The sequence below is a fragment of the Trichechus manatus genome, unplaced genomic scaffold (assembly GCF_000243295.1).
Source record: "Trichechus manatus latirostris isolate Lorelei unplaced genomic scaffold, TriManLat1.0 scaffold00036, whole genome shotgun sequence".
In the NCBI taxonomy this organism is placed as follows: Eukaryota; Metazoa; Chordata; class Mammalia; order Sirenia; family Trichechidae; genus Trichechus; species Trichechus manatus.
Genome location: NW_004443972.1, coordinates 6949543 through 6964127, shown reverse-complemented (window position 1 = coordinate 6964127; position 14585 = coordinate 6949543). Strand labels below are relative to the sequence as shown.

Here is a 14585-nt window from a genome sequence, read left to right as displayed (position 1 = left end):
TTTACAGATTAACCTCTCTGGTTCCCTGTTGTAATTCTTCTGGTTTTCGATAGTCCTTAAGAGTTCATTTCCTAGGTTGGTATCTGGCTAGTACAATCCTGTGTCCTGTATTCAGCCTGTGGTCTGATGTTTGTTCTCCAATCGAAGGACTCCCTTTAATAAGTCTTTTAAGTCGGGTTTGGTTTTTACATAATCCCTTAATTTATGTTTATCTGGAAATGATCTAATTTCACCATCATATTTGAATGAGAGTTTTGCAGGATATATTATTCTTGGCTGGCAGTTTTCTTTTTCAAGGTTTTATACATGTTATCCGATTGCCTTCTTGCCTGCACGGTTTCTGCCGAATAATCCGAGCTTAGTCTTATTGTATATCCTTTGTATGTGACTTTTTGTTTTTCTCGAGCTGCTCTCAGGATTCTTTGTCTTTGGTTTTGGCGAGTGTGATTATGATATGCCTTGGTGATTTTCTTTTGGGTCTATCTTATATGGGGTTTGTTTAGCTTCTTGAATGATCAGCTTTTTATGTTTCATGAATATTGGCGAAGTTTTCTGTCAGCAATTCTTCAGTGATCCTCTCTGTGTTTTCTGTTTTCCCCCCTGTTCTGGAACTCTGATCACTCGCAGATTTTTGCTTTTGAATGTATCCCACATAATTCTCAAGGTTTCTTCATTTTTCTTCGTTCTTTTTTCTGATTTTTCTTCAGAGTTGTATCCAAGTGTTTGTCTTCAATTTCGCTGATCCTTTCTTCCATTGTTTCAAACCTGCTCCTCAGCCCTTCTTTGACACTGTCTATTTCTGAAATCTTTTTGTTTATCTTTTGGATTTCTAATTTTTTTTGTATGATTTCTAGTTGTGAATTTATTTTAGTGTTTTGTTCCTGCACTAGTTTCCTGAATTCTTTCATTTTTTTGTCTGTATTTTCCATGTATTTGTCTATTTTTTCCTCATTTTTGTCAGCTTTTTGCTTCAGCTCTTGGATATTTCTGAATATTCGAGATTTGAATTCCATATCATTTAGTTAGTCCTAGTCCCTTTTCTTCTACTGGAAGGTCATCTGGTGTTTTATTTTGGACGCCTACTGGAACCATCCTGTCCTGTTTTTGTAAATGTTTTGATATTGTCTGCTGTCTTCGGGGCATTCAGTGGTTATTTTCTCATTTATTGATTGTAGATCTGTTTGTTTCGTCTTGCTGTTTTGTTTTATTTGGTTATGTCTGAGCAGGCAGGCTGTGTGTTCTTTGTTGTTTGCTCGTCTGTGGGCACAATACTTTTTACCTCCTTCTCTAATGGGCAGGGTCAGTCACTCAGGTATGGTACAGCAGGGCAAGTCCAGCTGAAGGGGAGTTTCTTGGATGGGTTGTTGGTGGCACGTACCAGGGCTGACAGCGCGGACCGGGAATCAGTGCAGGGCATGTTCCAATAGGCTGTGCATGTGCTGCTTGGGGGTGTGATGTTCAGCACATGGTGCAGGTAGGCAGGAAGGAGGGGGTAGATTGTGATGTGTGGAGCTAGGATGGGTATGGGAAAGATGAGAGAGAAGAGAGAGGAACAGGAGCCAAAAACATACACACAGACAAAAAAGAGTGCTAAGGGAGCTTGCTATTGGAGTGGAGAGATGAGAGACTGAAAAATGGGGAAAAACAAATATGAAAAAAAGGGTAAAAGAAAAAAATGAATAAATCGAGAAACTGGAAATGAAGAAAGACAAAAGGAGAATAAGAGAAGAAAACAAACAAAACCAAAAAGAAAAAAAATGCCCCCAGGGATGTCCCTGTGCATCTGCGCGGAGTAACGGAGTAGCTTCCCAGCTGCGGGGTACTGCCCAGCTAGAAGAGGCTCCTAAGCTGAGAAAATAAAACAAACAATACAGAACAAATCAGAGCAAAGAAACAAAAAAGCCCCAAGGGTCCCACCAGTGTGGCGGCAGGGGCTGGGAGGCAGTTTCACAGTTGAGCGGCATTTCTCAGCCTTTCAGGAAGAAGCAAAGATGGTGCACGGAACCAGGTATTTGAGAGAAAGGAGGGGGAGGTGGTGAGAGGTAAGGAAGAAATCTAAAGAAGTGGAAAAAAGCAACACCAGCAGCCAAGAAAAGGCACTCAGGGAGCCGTCCATTGAAGGCGGGTGGAATCCAAGTAACACCGGGTTGAAGCTGGTGATTCCCGGCCAAGAGACTGTGGCTGCTGGAAGCAGAGGAAGCTAAATGGGGGTGAAGAAGGGTGGGAGTTGGGAAGGACTGTATTGCTGGTTACCAGTTGTTCTGTCTCCTGCTGGAAACTCGGTGAAGCTGCTTTCTCATACGCACTGTTCGCCAATCTCCGATAGGAGTCCAAGGTGGCGGATCTGTGCTGCGGTAGCTGATAGGGGACCTCTGCATGTATCTCTCCTTTCTGTCTGTCCTCTGTCAGCTTCTTATTCCATATAGTGCTTGGCTGAATTCGTTATCTCTTCATTTGATGCTTAGGGTCTCAGGATTGACGTGTGACTCTGTTTGACTTAGTTTTTCTGATATTTGCTGTGGAAGGATGGCATGGTGCTTCTGACTATAGCGCCATGTTTCCCGGAAGTCCCCAAGCCTAGTCCATTTTCACTGGCTTTATTTACAAGATTGAGGACTTGTACCTGGTCTTCCTGTCAAAAAGTAAAGCCATTAATTTAAGTAAGATAGTGGCATTATCAGATCTATAGTTTAGAAAAATTACTCTGAAAATAGTGGGAAGATGGATTGGAGATAGTCCACTTAGGGAAGGTTTTACAGTAATAGATGATGAGGGTTTCAACTAGGACAATGAGGAGGAGGCAATTTTAGGATGTAATTCTGAGGTGGAATCAACAGAACTTGGTGACAAATTAGGTGTTGAGGTTGAGGAAAAGAATGAAGAAACTCCAAGGGCATCTGAATTAATAGTAGTACCATAAAGCAAATTATGGAAGAAAAGTAGAAATAGCTTAGAATGTCAGGTTTTGGATATGTTGAGTGACACTGTGTCTGTCCACTAGGTAGGTTGGAGTCTAGGAGAGAATTGGGAACACAGGCTGGAAGCTCTCTCTTGGTGCTAGACTCTGCTTGTGTGCTATCTAAATTATTACACAGCCCTGAAAGATAGGGAGTATTGTCCCTGTTTTATGATGAAGAAACTTAGGCTCAGAGAAATAAGTCATTTGCCCAAGGTCACATAATCTCCTATATTTTTCCATAAAGTTTTTGTTATCTGTTGCTGTGTAATAAACCTAAATTTTGTGACTAAAAGCAATAATTTATTATTCTCTCTCATGGTTCTGTGAGTTGTCTGAACTTAGCTAGGAAGTTCTAGCATAGGGACTTCCATTTGGTTACAGTCAGATGGCAGATGGGATTAGAGTCACTGAAGGCTCCACTAGGCTGCATATCTGAGATGGCTTTTTTATTCATGTGTCTGGGATCTCAGCTGGAATGGCTAGCAGAGCTGGGGGCCAGCGGTACATCTTTCTCTACAAGGCCTCTCCATAGGATTAGCCTGGGTTGCCATGCTCAACAGCATAGCATTCTTGGACTTCTGTGGTGGCTTGCTTTCCCTAGGACGAGTATTCCAAGGGAGCCAGGGAGCAGCTACAGGTTGATGATCTAGCCTCTAAGTCACACATCATCATTTCTGCTGCCTTTTGTTAGTTAAAAGCAAGTCACAGGGCCAGCCCAGATTCAGGGGGAGGGGACCACATAAGGGCATGGATATCCAGAGGCCATCTTCGAACACGAGCTTCTCCCACATGCTGCTGTCTTTGGGAATGGGTGATAGACAGCATGGAAATGGATGGATCCTAAAGGAGGCTTGCAAAAATGTGAGAGGAGGAATGTTTCAAGAAAGAGGAGTCACTGGGGGGTGGGGAGGAGTCAAGATACAGAGGAAGAAACCTAGGAGAAAGTGATGCCATAGAAGCAGGGGGAGGGGAGCGTCACTACCACCATAACCATATGTCCTTAGGTTTGTTTGTCATATCTAGGGCATGTTATGTTAGAAGGGCCCTATAGTTTAAATATACTCATATGCTGGGGACTGACCTTCTGCTACCCGATATAAAAGGCTGTCCTTTGTTTTTCTTTCCCATTTACCCTACGTCACAAATGCATGCTAGTTGAAGCCTAAAATTCCACAGTTAAAACTTGAGTGGTTTCATCCATTGTAAAGTATTTACACTTGAATCATTTGTAAATTGTTGTGATTACAATTTGATATACATTACTGAGAACAGGCTTTCTTAAGGGCAGAGTGCCTCTGAGTTCTCTATGTAGAATGGGGAGTGAGGGAAGGTGAGACTAATGGCACATTGCTGCTGGCCTTGCTAAGATGTTCTTTTGAATTCTAAAAATGTATTAAATGCCATACACTGAATTGTACCATACATAGATAGAAGAAATGGGTGAAAGAGGGAACTTTTGACTTTTGTTTATAATTAATAAATCATGGGTTTTTTTTGTTTTATTATTATTTTTTAATTTCAGAGCACAAAGTTATCATTGTTGGGCTGGATAATGCAGGGAAAACTACCATCCTTTACCAATTGTAAGTATCAACTTTTTCTTTTTTTTAATTATTTAGTTTCTAGTTACTTTTTCTACCCAGAAGATCTTTGATTAAGGAAGGCAATAAAAAATTATATGGAACCTTAAGCTACTCTGTAAGAAAGCAGGCTGGCCATAAACCAGGAAACAAATTTAAGCAGTTCTTTCTAGAGAGCTAGAAATTTATATGACATTGGGCATGTTGTTCAGTTGTTTTACACTAAAGCTCTTTTGCAAACCCTTAGCTCTCTCTTGTTTGTGGTGTAGAAAAGGGATATTTGGGTATAAAATATAAAAAGAGGTCATGCTGATTTGTCCCTTGATTGAAAAATTGTTCAAACAAGCTAATTTCCTTGCTAATTGTAATATATATGAAATTTTTGTTTTTTTCAGTTCTATGAATGAAGTGGTGCATACATCCCCTACAATAGGAAGTAATGTAGAAGAGATAGTGGTTAATAATACACGTTTCCTAATGTGGGACATTGGTGGCCAAGAATCTCTTCGTTCTTCCTGGAACACTTACTATACTAACACTGAGGTAATGTTTCTTAATACACTAAAACTTCTATGAACTGAATGCTTGGGAAACACCTAGATTTTAACCCTAGTAACAGGTTAATATCAGAGTTTAAGCATAGTAGAGTGTTTGCTTCCCTGTTTTAGAGTCATTGTTTTATGTTTTCACTTTTATTGAACATCTGTAAGGAGAATTGGTAATTGTTTCGTCTGAATGTGTGTTGATTCTAGAACTTGTCTTTAAGAGTTGTTTTATAATGAATTCCATCTCACAGTTTGTAATTTCATTTATTTCTTAATATTTGTGTTTGGCTGAGTGGGGGAAATCCTAGTTAAATGAGAGAGCTTTGGTGGTTTGAATCCTGGCCAAAGTTTTAGTGTGCATTTTCTTTTATGTAACACAAATACACATTATTCTTTTTTTTTTTTTTTTTGATTTAAAGCAAGTTAGACATGATCATATGTTTTTATTTACATGTTACTTCCCAAGAGAACATTTCACGTCTGTGACATTTGAGAGCTTCCTTGTACAGACCTTGCGAATTGAAAGGCTATGACAATTGTTTTTGTAATGTTGATTATAAATAAAACATATATTCATAAAGTACATGAAGATAGCTATTAAGTGTCTCTGTAATGACCTGATATCCTAACACTGCATTAAGCATTTGCTCATATTTTTTTGGAGAAGGAAAGGTATGTGTGGTTAAAAAAAAAACAACCGAACCATTGCTCTCGAGTCAATTCCGACTCATAGTGACCCTATAGGACAGAGTAGAGCCCCGTAAGGTTTCCAAGGAGTGGCTGGTGGATTTGAACTGCCGACCTTTTGGTTAGCAACCGAGCTATTAACCACTGTGTCACCAGGGCTCCATATGTAGTTCATGCTCCTGTATAAATGCTGTAGGTTTCAAATTCATGCCAACACCTTGAAAATTAACAGCTTTATGAAAATATCTTGAAATAGGGTGGGTTTTATAGTAACAAAGCCACCTATCAGTGAGCTATCAAGTAAGAGAAGTACAGGGGTGATTCTTTTATCCATCTGTCTTACTATTGATGAAATCTGAAGAATAAAAGAAACCCTGCAAATCACAATAGTTTATTTGAAAATTAAAAAAAACTAGGTTTGAAAAATAGTGAATGTTAATAATAGGCAGTCAGGATAAACTTGGGCATTGCAAATGTCATCATAAAATGAGTAAGTTAACTCTACAGCTACTCCTGTTGTCCTTGGACGTTTTGGTGCTTGTGGAGTTAGGGAAGAGGTGCAGTGTGGCTCACCCCGCACAGCTCCTTTGTATATGTTTTATCGTATCTTCTGATACCAGCCTCATTGTCAGTTTAGGAAACGGTCTGCTTGCAGGTAGCCGGTGCCATTTATATAAAGAAAACAGCATGGTTTTCATAAAGATTTGATTTTTTGATTTGTTGATTTTTGAAAAGTTGGTTTCTTTTACTGTCAACGTTAATTTATTCCCATACACATGCCTTTGAGGTTTTCAAATTAATATTGATAAATATCTACCTAGAAGTAACTTGAATTTAGGACCATAATGTGTATATGGATTTTATAATGCAAATAGATGGATATAGGCTCATTAATATTCAGTATACTAGAAAACCAGTATCTGTTATATATTGGTTAAAATATTAGCATCATATTTTCTCAAAAATTAGTATATATACTTGATCTAGAAATGGATCAGATTTTAATTTAGGTCCATCAGTGTGTAGTAGGTCTCTCTGGTTTTCTAACAATACCATAAAATTCTAATTTTTTGACATTTGTAACCTGTAAATCAAATAAGCACTTTTTAATTTCACAAATATCAAATTATGTAATCACTAATAATTTTGTTTTATAATTATTTTTAGTTTGTAATAGTTGTTGTGGACAGTACAGACAGAGAAAGGATTTCAGTAACTAGAGAAGAACTCTATAAAATGTTAGCACATGAGGTAAGTAGTATTTTTGCATTAGAGGTATGAGGATGTTTGTATCAAACTTGTTCTTTCTGCTTTCTTGTGAGGGTAGTACCTTATTTTAATTTTTAAAAATATGTATTTACTGGCCATGCCTGCTTTATTATTTTGACACTTGCCAAATTGGAGGTATATTTGGAAGCAGCAGAAAGATTGTGGAATAAATTGTGGAGCTTTATTTCAGTTATCCTATATAAATTTGGTCTAGAAGTTTCCTGGGCAAAGGTGTTCCTAAATGTGGTTTCATTTTTTGTTTTGAATAGATTAATTGTATAGAGGGTTAACACTGGACATGAGATTTTAAAATACCAAGGTACATAGCAAGTCTTGATTGTTACTTGGTTATCAGACTAACATTCAAATGTTATTGCTCTTAGGTTTCTCTAGTATTGTCCCTTTGACTAAACAAAACTGTATGATTAGCCACTTCTTAGTCCTTGAAAAATATTACTGGTAGCATAATTTAAAAATTGATTAAATTGAATAATACAGTCAACTTAGTAATTATAATAGAGACTGTAAAGTCATAATAATTACTGTACTGGCAATTGATTTTTTTTATGCTTTTTATTGTAGATGCTGCTTTCTCAACTTATATTTATGGTTGGCTAGAGAAATTAATGTTTAGATGTGTAGAGTGTAGATTTTTCTTTCAATGGAATTTTATTAAAGCTTAAAGAAAATTGGAATGCCTTTGTAATGAAATTTTATGTTTTAATATTGATTTGATGATATGCTTTTGAAATTTGTATTTAGAAATTTGGCATGTTTCATGTAACCTTTCAAGATTTTAAAAAACCCAGTAAAGTGGTTTTGTAAATTGAGGTTCCTCATTTTCCTTGCAGTGCTCATTCCCACCAAAATACACTTTCCACTGTTACGGACTCTATCCTGACAGCTATGCTAAACCTCTGGGGGTTTTAAAAAGATATGTCTTACACCTTGTAAAATGAGACTAGTAGGAGTAGTAGTAATAGTAGCGTCAGAACCTGCCTAACTTCAGGGGGGATAATGCGAATCAAGGTCAGCCAAGGCTGATCCCTGTGAGGTGGAGATCAGACATACCTCCACTCTTCAACCTTTTTACCAACTCTGACACCAGCCGTCCCTCCCACGGCACTTTCTACTTCTCTTCTGGGTTTGATAATCCATTGCAACGGCCGCACAGAACTCACAGACCATACTTAAAACTAAGTGGTTTATTAAGGAACAGGGTACAATTCGGGATCAGGATCAACTGGCTACAATGCAGGATCAGGAAGCATGTAAGCAAAGCCTCCTTTCTTCAGTGCAGGGCAGTTCTCTCAGCTCCTCGACCATGCAGGCCTCCTTTCAGCACTCCCAAGGACAGGCTTCTCTTGGCCCTGCCATCTATTACTGCCCCTGGGCCCTTTCTGGGCCTGTCGCTGACTTCAGAGTTACAGCCTTTGACTGTGTTACAGCTCTTTTAGGAGATTCCTTGCCGCCTCTGTCTTTTTCTGCTGCTTCTCTCTTGTTTCTTCATTCTGCTTCTTCCTGCTATTTTCTGTCTGAAAAACCTCTGTGGCGCTGGATGCTTAAGCATATGAACTCCTTGTCAATTTCAAGGCATGGCGCTCCCACCAGGGCCATGAACTGACCAAGCCCCTCTCAGTAGGCCACATAAACTTCATTTGCATAGTAGGCTATAACTCACCTCATTTGCATAGTCTATTGACCCATCCTTACAAGGTGCCTACCAATCACAGGGCAGGCTGCAGTCCAGGACCAGATGAAAAGTATCAAACCAAGTTATTTACAGCTTGCCCAGGAAATGTCAATCAAACTGGACGAAGGTAACAAATCCTCTAAGGTAGAAAACTAGGACAAAGGTACCTCCTCAGGGCTTAGGGGGAAAATCTCTCAAGCTGTTTTTCCAAAGAACCAAGGCAAAAGACCACAGAAAGGAACCCATTTCGCCACACACCTAGTACCAGTTCTAGTTGGGGAAACAAGCAGTAAGTCATAAAAGAGGCAGATGACTAAGGATTTTTTCTTTTCCATTTTGTATTCTGTTAAAAGCAACATTCTTTAATATATACCAAAGGGTTGTTCCATTGTTGTCATATAAAGACTTTGAAAAAAGAAAAATAAGATTCAAATGCATTTGTTTCTTGGCTATATTTTTTACTCTGTTAGTACAGTAATCAGCCCTCACTGTTTGATTTTTACTCTAATTGACCAATATGTAGCAAGGTCAGTATGTAAAGGGCACAGTAGTCAAGTCCAAACAAAGTCACTGAATTTTACTAGCGAGTGGCATTAACTTGGACAGGTCACTTAACTTCATCTGTTAACAGATGAGCAACTAAGGCCCAGAAAGCTTATGCAACTTGACCAGTTTTTTAAGAGCCTACATTTGAACTTAGACACTCTTATTCAGGAACTCATGCTCTTTGCTAGGTTGAAAAAAGAAAAAGACTTAAGTAGGACTTAGCTGGAAAGTGAAAGGAGACTGAATAGGATGACTACCTGAGAGGAAAGAAATGATGGATGAAGTTGGGAGCTACAGTAAGACACAGTAGATTTGAGAAGATTTGTAAGAATTCTAGAGAGGGATCAATGGATCAAAGAAACAATGTATGATTGAAAAGCAAATTTAGACACACGGCCACAATAATACCATAATAAACAGCCAAATCTTACTGTTATCATCACCATTGATAATGATGCTTAACATGTATTACAAATACAAAACTTTAAAATATTTCTTAAAGCTTCATGTTAGATCAAGTGTAAAGTGAATTTTAGAATAGTCTAAACATAAAAATACAAAATTTTATTCAGAATGACTCAACTTCTAGGACTTATCTTCACAAATGAAGATTTGAGAAACAAATCGACAACTATGTCTGACATACAGAAGATGCTAAGTAAATGTGCCTTGCAATTACTGTTGTTTATCCCCTTGACTAAACTAAAATATATTTCAGACGCTTAAGAACAGAGATCTGTACTATGTAGTATAAAGTTTTCAAAGTGTTTAAAATGTGTACGGAATTGTTCACTTTGTATTTTGACCTCTTGTTAAGTCAAGTTGATGAACAACCTTAATCTATCTTTTCTATTGTTATTGTAATGTATATTTGCTTCTGAGGTTATTTAATAAAAAGCAGAGGAAATTTTTCTTTCCTCTCTTCCTAAATAATTATAAATAGCTTTGTTTTAAAAAATCATGAACTCCAAATAAAAAATGTTCAAGCCTGTGAGATTTAGAAAAAAAAATTATATTCAATATGAGGGGTTTTGTTTTGTTTTGATTTGGTTTTTTTAGGGTCTTCAATAAATAGCTTTATTTATTGTAATTTCTAATTTTCAGTCTAGAGGCTTCTCCAAATAATTTCGTCACTAAGAATGATGAACACAAATTCCTGATAAATAAAATAGCATGAACTGGGTGTTTTAACTTGTGCCAAATATTTCTAATGTCAGATGTTTGGTCTTTGAAAATGCTAGCGTTAGCAAACCTGCCTATATAAAAGACTTCAACACACACTAGCAAAAGATATTGAAACTGGAAGATAGTAATTAAATCCTATGGAAAGTTCATCTACTCAGTGACTCAGCCACATATCAACTATTGATAATTGTGCCGTTTGCCATTTAGGATAAGAGAAAAATATTTGTATCCTTGATAATGAATATGTGCTAGTTAAAGTTCATCCCTTCAAATTTTTGCCTTTTGTGTAGATATATGAAACTAGTTGAACATAAAATCTTAAAATTGTTAACATTCTAGCAGTATCCCTTTCTGACTTTGCTACTCAGATAATTATATTGTCCTTAACCCTGCTAACATTAATACCTGTCATTCTACAAAGGACATTATAATTAAAATTCACTCTACGAAGTCATATAAAACATTTTGCATAACTCCTTTTAACCAAATTAAAAAATGTACTAGTAATATTTATTTTATTTTTAAACTTTTAAAAAATACTAGACTTTATTTTTCAGAACAGTTTTTGGTTGATAGAAAAATTGAGCAGATAGTATAGTTTCCATATATTCCTCCTCCCCCTGTCCACGGTTGCGTTCGTTGATACTTTTGTTACAATTGATGGACCAACTTAATACATTATTAACTAAAGTCCGCAGTTTACGTTAGGGTTCACTCTTTTTGTTGCATAGTTCTGTGGGTTTTGACAAATGCATAATGCCATATATTCGTCATTACAGTATCATACAGAATAGTTTCACTGCCCTTAGAATCCCCTCTGCTCTACCGATTCATCCCTCCCCTAGTAAGCAGTGATCTTTTTACTCTTTCAATACTTTTGCCTTTTCCAGAATGTTACGTGTTTGGAATTAGACAGTATTTAATCTTTTCAGATTGGCTTCTTTCACTTAACAATATGCATTTAAGGTTCCTCCATGTCTCTTCATAGTTTGATAGGTCGTTTCTTTTTATTACTGAATAATATTACACTGTATGGATGCATCGCAGTTTATCCATTCACCTATTAAAGGACATCTTAGTTGCTTCCAATTTCTGGTAATTATGAATAAAGCTGCTATGAACATTCATGTGCAAGTTTTGTATGGACATAAGCTTTCAAGTCATTTGAGTAAATATCTAGGAGCAAAATTTCTGGATCTTTGAAATCAGATAGTATCAGTACTCCAACTTATAAGACTATAAGAAACTGCCTAACTGTTTTCCAACGTGGCCGTACCATTTTGCATTCACACCAGCAATGATTGAGAGTCTTGTTGCTCCACATCCTTACTGCCATTTCGAGTTGTCGGTTTTTGAATTTTAACCATTTTGATAGGTGTGTGGTGTTATCTCACTGTTTTAATTTGCAATTCCCTAATGACATACGATGGACTAAAACATAACCAATGATCATGAAGATGGCACAGGACTAGGCAGCATTTCAGTCTGTGAGACACGAGGTCGCCATGAGTTGGAGCTGACTCGCCAGCAACTAATGACGACATATGATGTTGAACATCTTTTCATATACTTATTTGCCATATGTATGTCTTCTTTGGTGAGGTGTCTGTTCAGATCTTTTGCACACTTTTTAATTGAGTTGCTTAGTTTCTTATTTTTGCGTTTTATGAATTCTCTATTTTGTTATTTTTTAAATGTTTTTAATTGTATTTTAGGTGAAGATTTACAGAACAAATAGTTTCTCGTTAAACAGTCAGTACACATATTGTTTTATGACATTGGTTAACAACCCCACAGCATGTCAACACTCTCCCTTTTCGACGTTAGAGGACCTTTTTTTTTTGGTGAAATTATACATAGCCAAAGATACACCATTTAAAAAATTTCTACATGTACAATTCACTGACATCGATTATGTTCTTCCAGTTGTGCTGCTATTCTCACTGTCCTTTTCCAAATTATTCCATCACCATTGTCTTTAACTCACTGTCCCCTAGGCTTCCCATCAAACCTTTTGAGTTGCTGTTGTCAGTTTGATCTCACATAGATAATTCTTTTTTTTTTTTTTTTTTTTTTTTTCTTTTGGTTGAGGTTTTCCGCACAAAATAGTTTCTCATTAAACAGCACATGTATTGCCCTGTGACAATGGTTAACAACCCCATGACATGTCAACACTGTCCCTTCTCAACCTTGGGCTCCCTGTCGCCAACTTTCCCATCCCCTCCTACCTTCCAGTCCCCATCTCTGGACTGCTGTGCCTCATTAGTCCCGTTTTGTTTTATGGGGCTGTCCAATCCCTGGCTGAACGGTGAACCACAGGAGTGACTTCACCGCTGAGCTAAAAGGGTGTCCAGGGGCCATGCTCTCGGGGTTTCTCCAGTCTGTCAGGCCAGTAAATCTGGTCTTTTTTTACGTGTTGGAATTTTGTTCTACATCCTTCTCCAGCTCTGTCCGGGACCCTCTCTTGTGATCCCAGTCAGAGCAGTCAGTGGTGGTAGCCAGGCACCAGCTAGCTGTACTGGATTCAGTCTAGTGGAGGCCTTGGTAGCTGTGGTCCATTAGTCCTTTGGACTGATCTTTTCCTTGTATCCTGTTCTCTTCATTCTCCCTTGCTCCCAAAGGGGTGAGACCAGTGGAGTATATTAGATGGCTGCTCACAGGCTTTTGAGACCCCAGACACTACTCACCAAGGTAGAATGTAGAACATTGTCTTTATAAACTGTGTTATGCCAATTGAGCTAGATGTTCCCTGAGACCATGGTTCCCACAGCCCTCCTCCACACAGCAGTTCAGTCCCTCAGGGAGTTTGGATGTGTCTGTGGAGCTTCCAAGACCTTTCCTTGTACAAGTTGTGCTGGCTTCCCCAGTATTGTGTTCTGTCTTACCCTTCACCAAAGTTACCACTTATCTATTGTCTGTTTAGTATTTTCGCCCCACCCCTCCCATCCCTCGTAACCAACAAAGATTGTTTCTTTCTGTGTGTAAACTTTTACATGAGTTTTTGCAGTAGAGGTCTCATACAATCTTTGTGCTTTTGTGATTGACTTATTTCATTCAGCATAATGTCCTCTAGTTTCATCCATGTTGTGAGATGCTTCACAGATTCATCATTGGTCTTTATCATTGTATAATATGCCATTGTGTGTATTACCATAGTTTGTTTATCCATTCATCTGTTCTTGGGCATCTGGGTTGTTTCCATCTCTTTGCTATTGTGAAGTATGCTGCAGTAAACATGGGTGTGCTTATGTCTATTTGTGTGATGGCTTTTATTTCTCTTGGATATATTCCTAGGAGTGGGATTGCTGGATCCTATGGTATTTCTGTTTCTAGCTTTCTAAGGAAGCACCATATCATTTTCCAAAATGGTTGTATCATTTTGAATTCCCACCAGCAGTGCATAAGAGTTCCGATCTCCCTGCAGCCTCTCCAACATTTATTATTTCCAGTGTTTTTGGTTTGTGCCAGTAATGCCAGGGTGGTTTTAATTTGCATTTCTCTAATGGCTAGTGATCATGAGCATTTCCTCATGTGTCTGTTGCCCGCTTGAATGTCTTCCTTGGTGAAGTGTCTGTTCATTTCCTTTACCTATTTGTCTTTTTGTTGTAGAGGTGTTGGATTTTCTTGTAGATTTTAGAGATTAGACCTTTGTCTGGCTTGTAATGTCCAAAATTTTTTTCTTCATCTGTAGGTTCTTTTTTTACTCTTTTGGTGAAGTTTTTGAAGAGCATAAGTGTTTGATTTTTAGAAGATCCTGGTTATCTAGCTTATCTTCTGGAGTTTGTGTGTTGTTGGTTATGGTTTGTATCCTGTTAATGCCGTGTATTAGGGCTTCTAATGCTGACACTGCTTTTTCTTCTATGAACTTTATAGTTTTTGGTTTCATATTTAGGTCGTTGATCCATTTTGAATTAGTTTTTGTATATGGTGTGAGGTATGGGTCTTGTTTCATTTTTTTGCAGATAGACATCCAGTTTTGCCAGGACCATTTGTTAAACAGACTGTCTTTTCCCCATTTGATGGACTTTGGGCCCTTGTCAAAGATCAGGTGACCGCAGGTGGATGGATTTACATCTGGGTTCTCAATTCTGTTCCATTGGTCAATGTATCTGTCATTGTAC

General features: G+C 37.8%; 1 protein-coding gene across 1 annotated transcript in view; it reads left to right on the top strand.

Annotated features, from left to right (window-relative positions):
- Positions 1 to 14585, top strand: part of ARL5A (ADP ribosylation factor like GTPase 5A) — a 57113-nt gene that overhangs the window by 20731 nt on the left and 21797 nt on the right. Inside the window, exons 2-4 of the mRNA XM_004375380.3 lie at positions 4482 to 4542; positions 4935 to 5082; positions 6939 to 7022. Of these exons, the coding sequence (XP_004375437.1) occupies positions 4482 to 4542; positions 4935 to 5082; positions 6939 to 7022 (293 nt within the window). The remainder of the gene's footprint in view (positions 1 to 4481; positions 4543 to 4934; positions 5083 to 6938; positions 7023 to 14585) is intronic.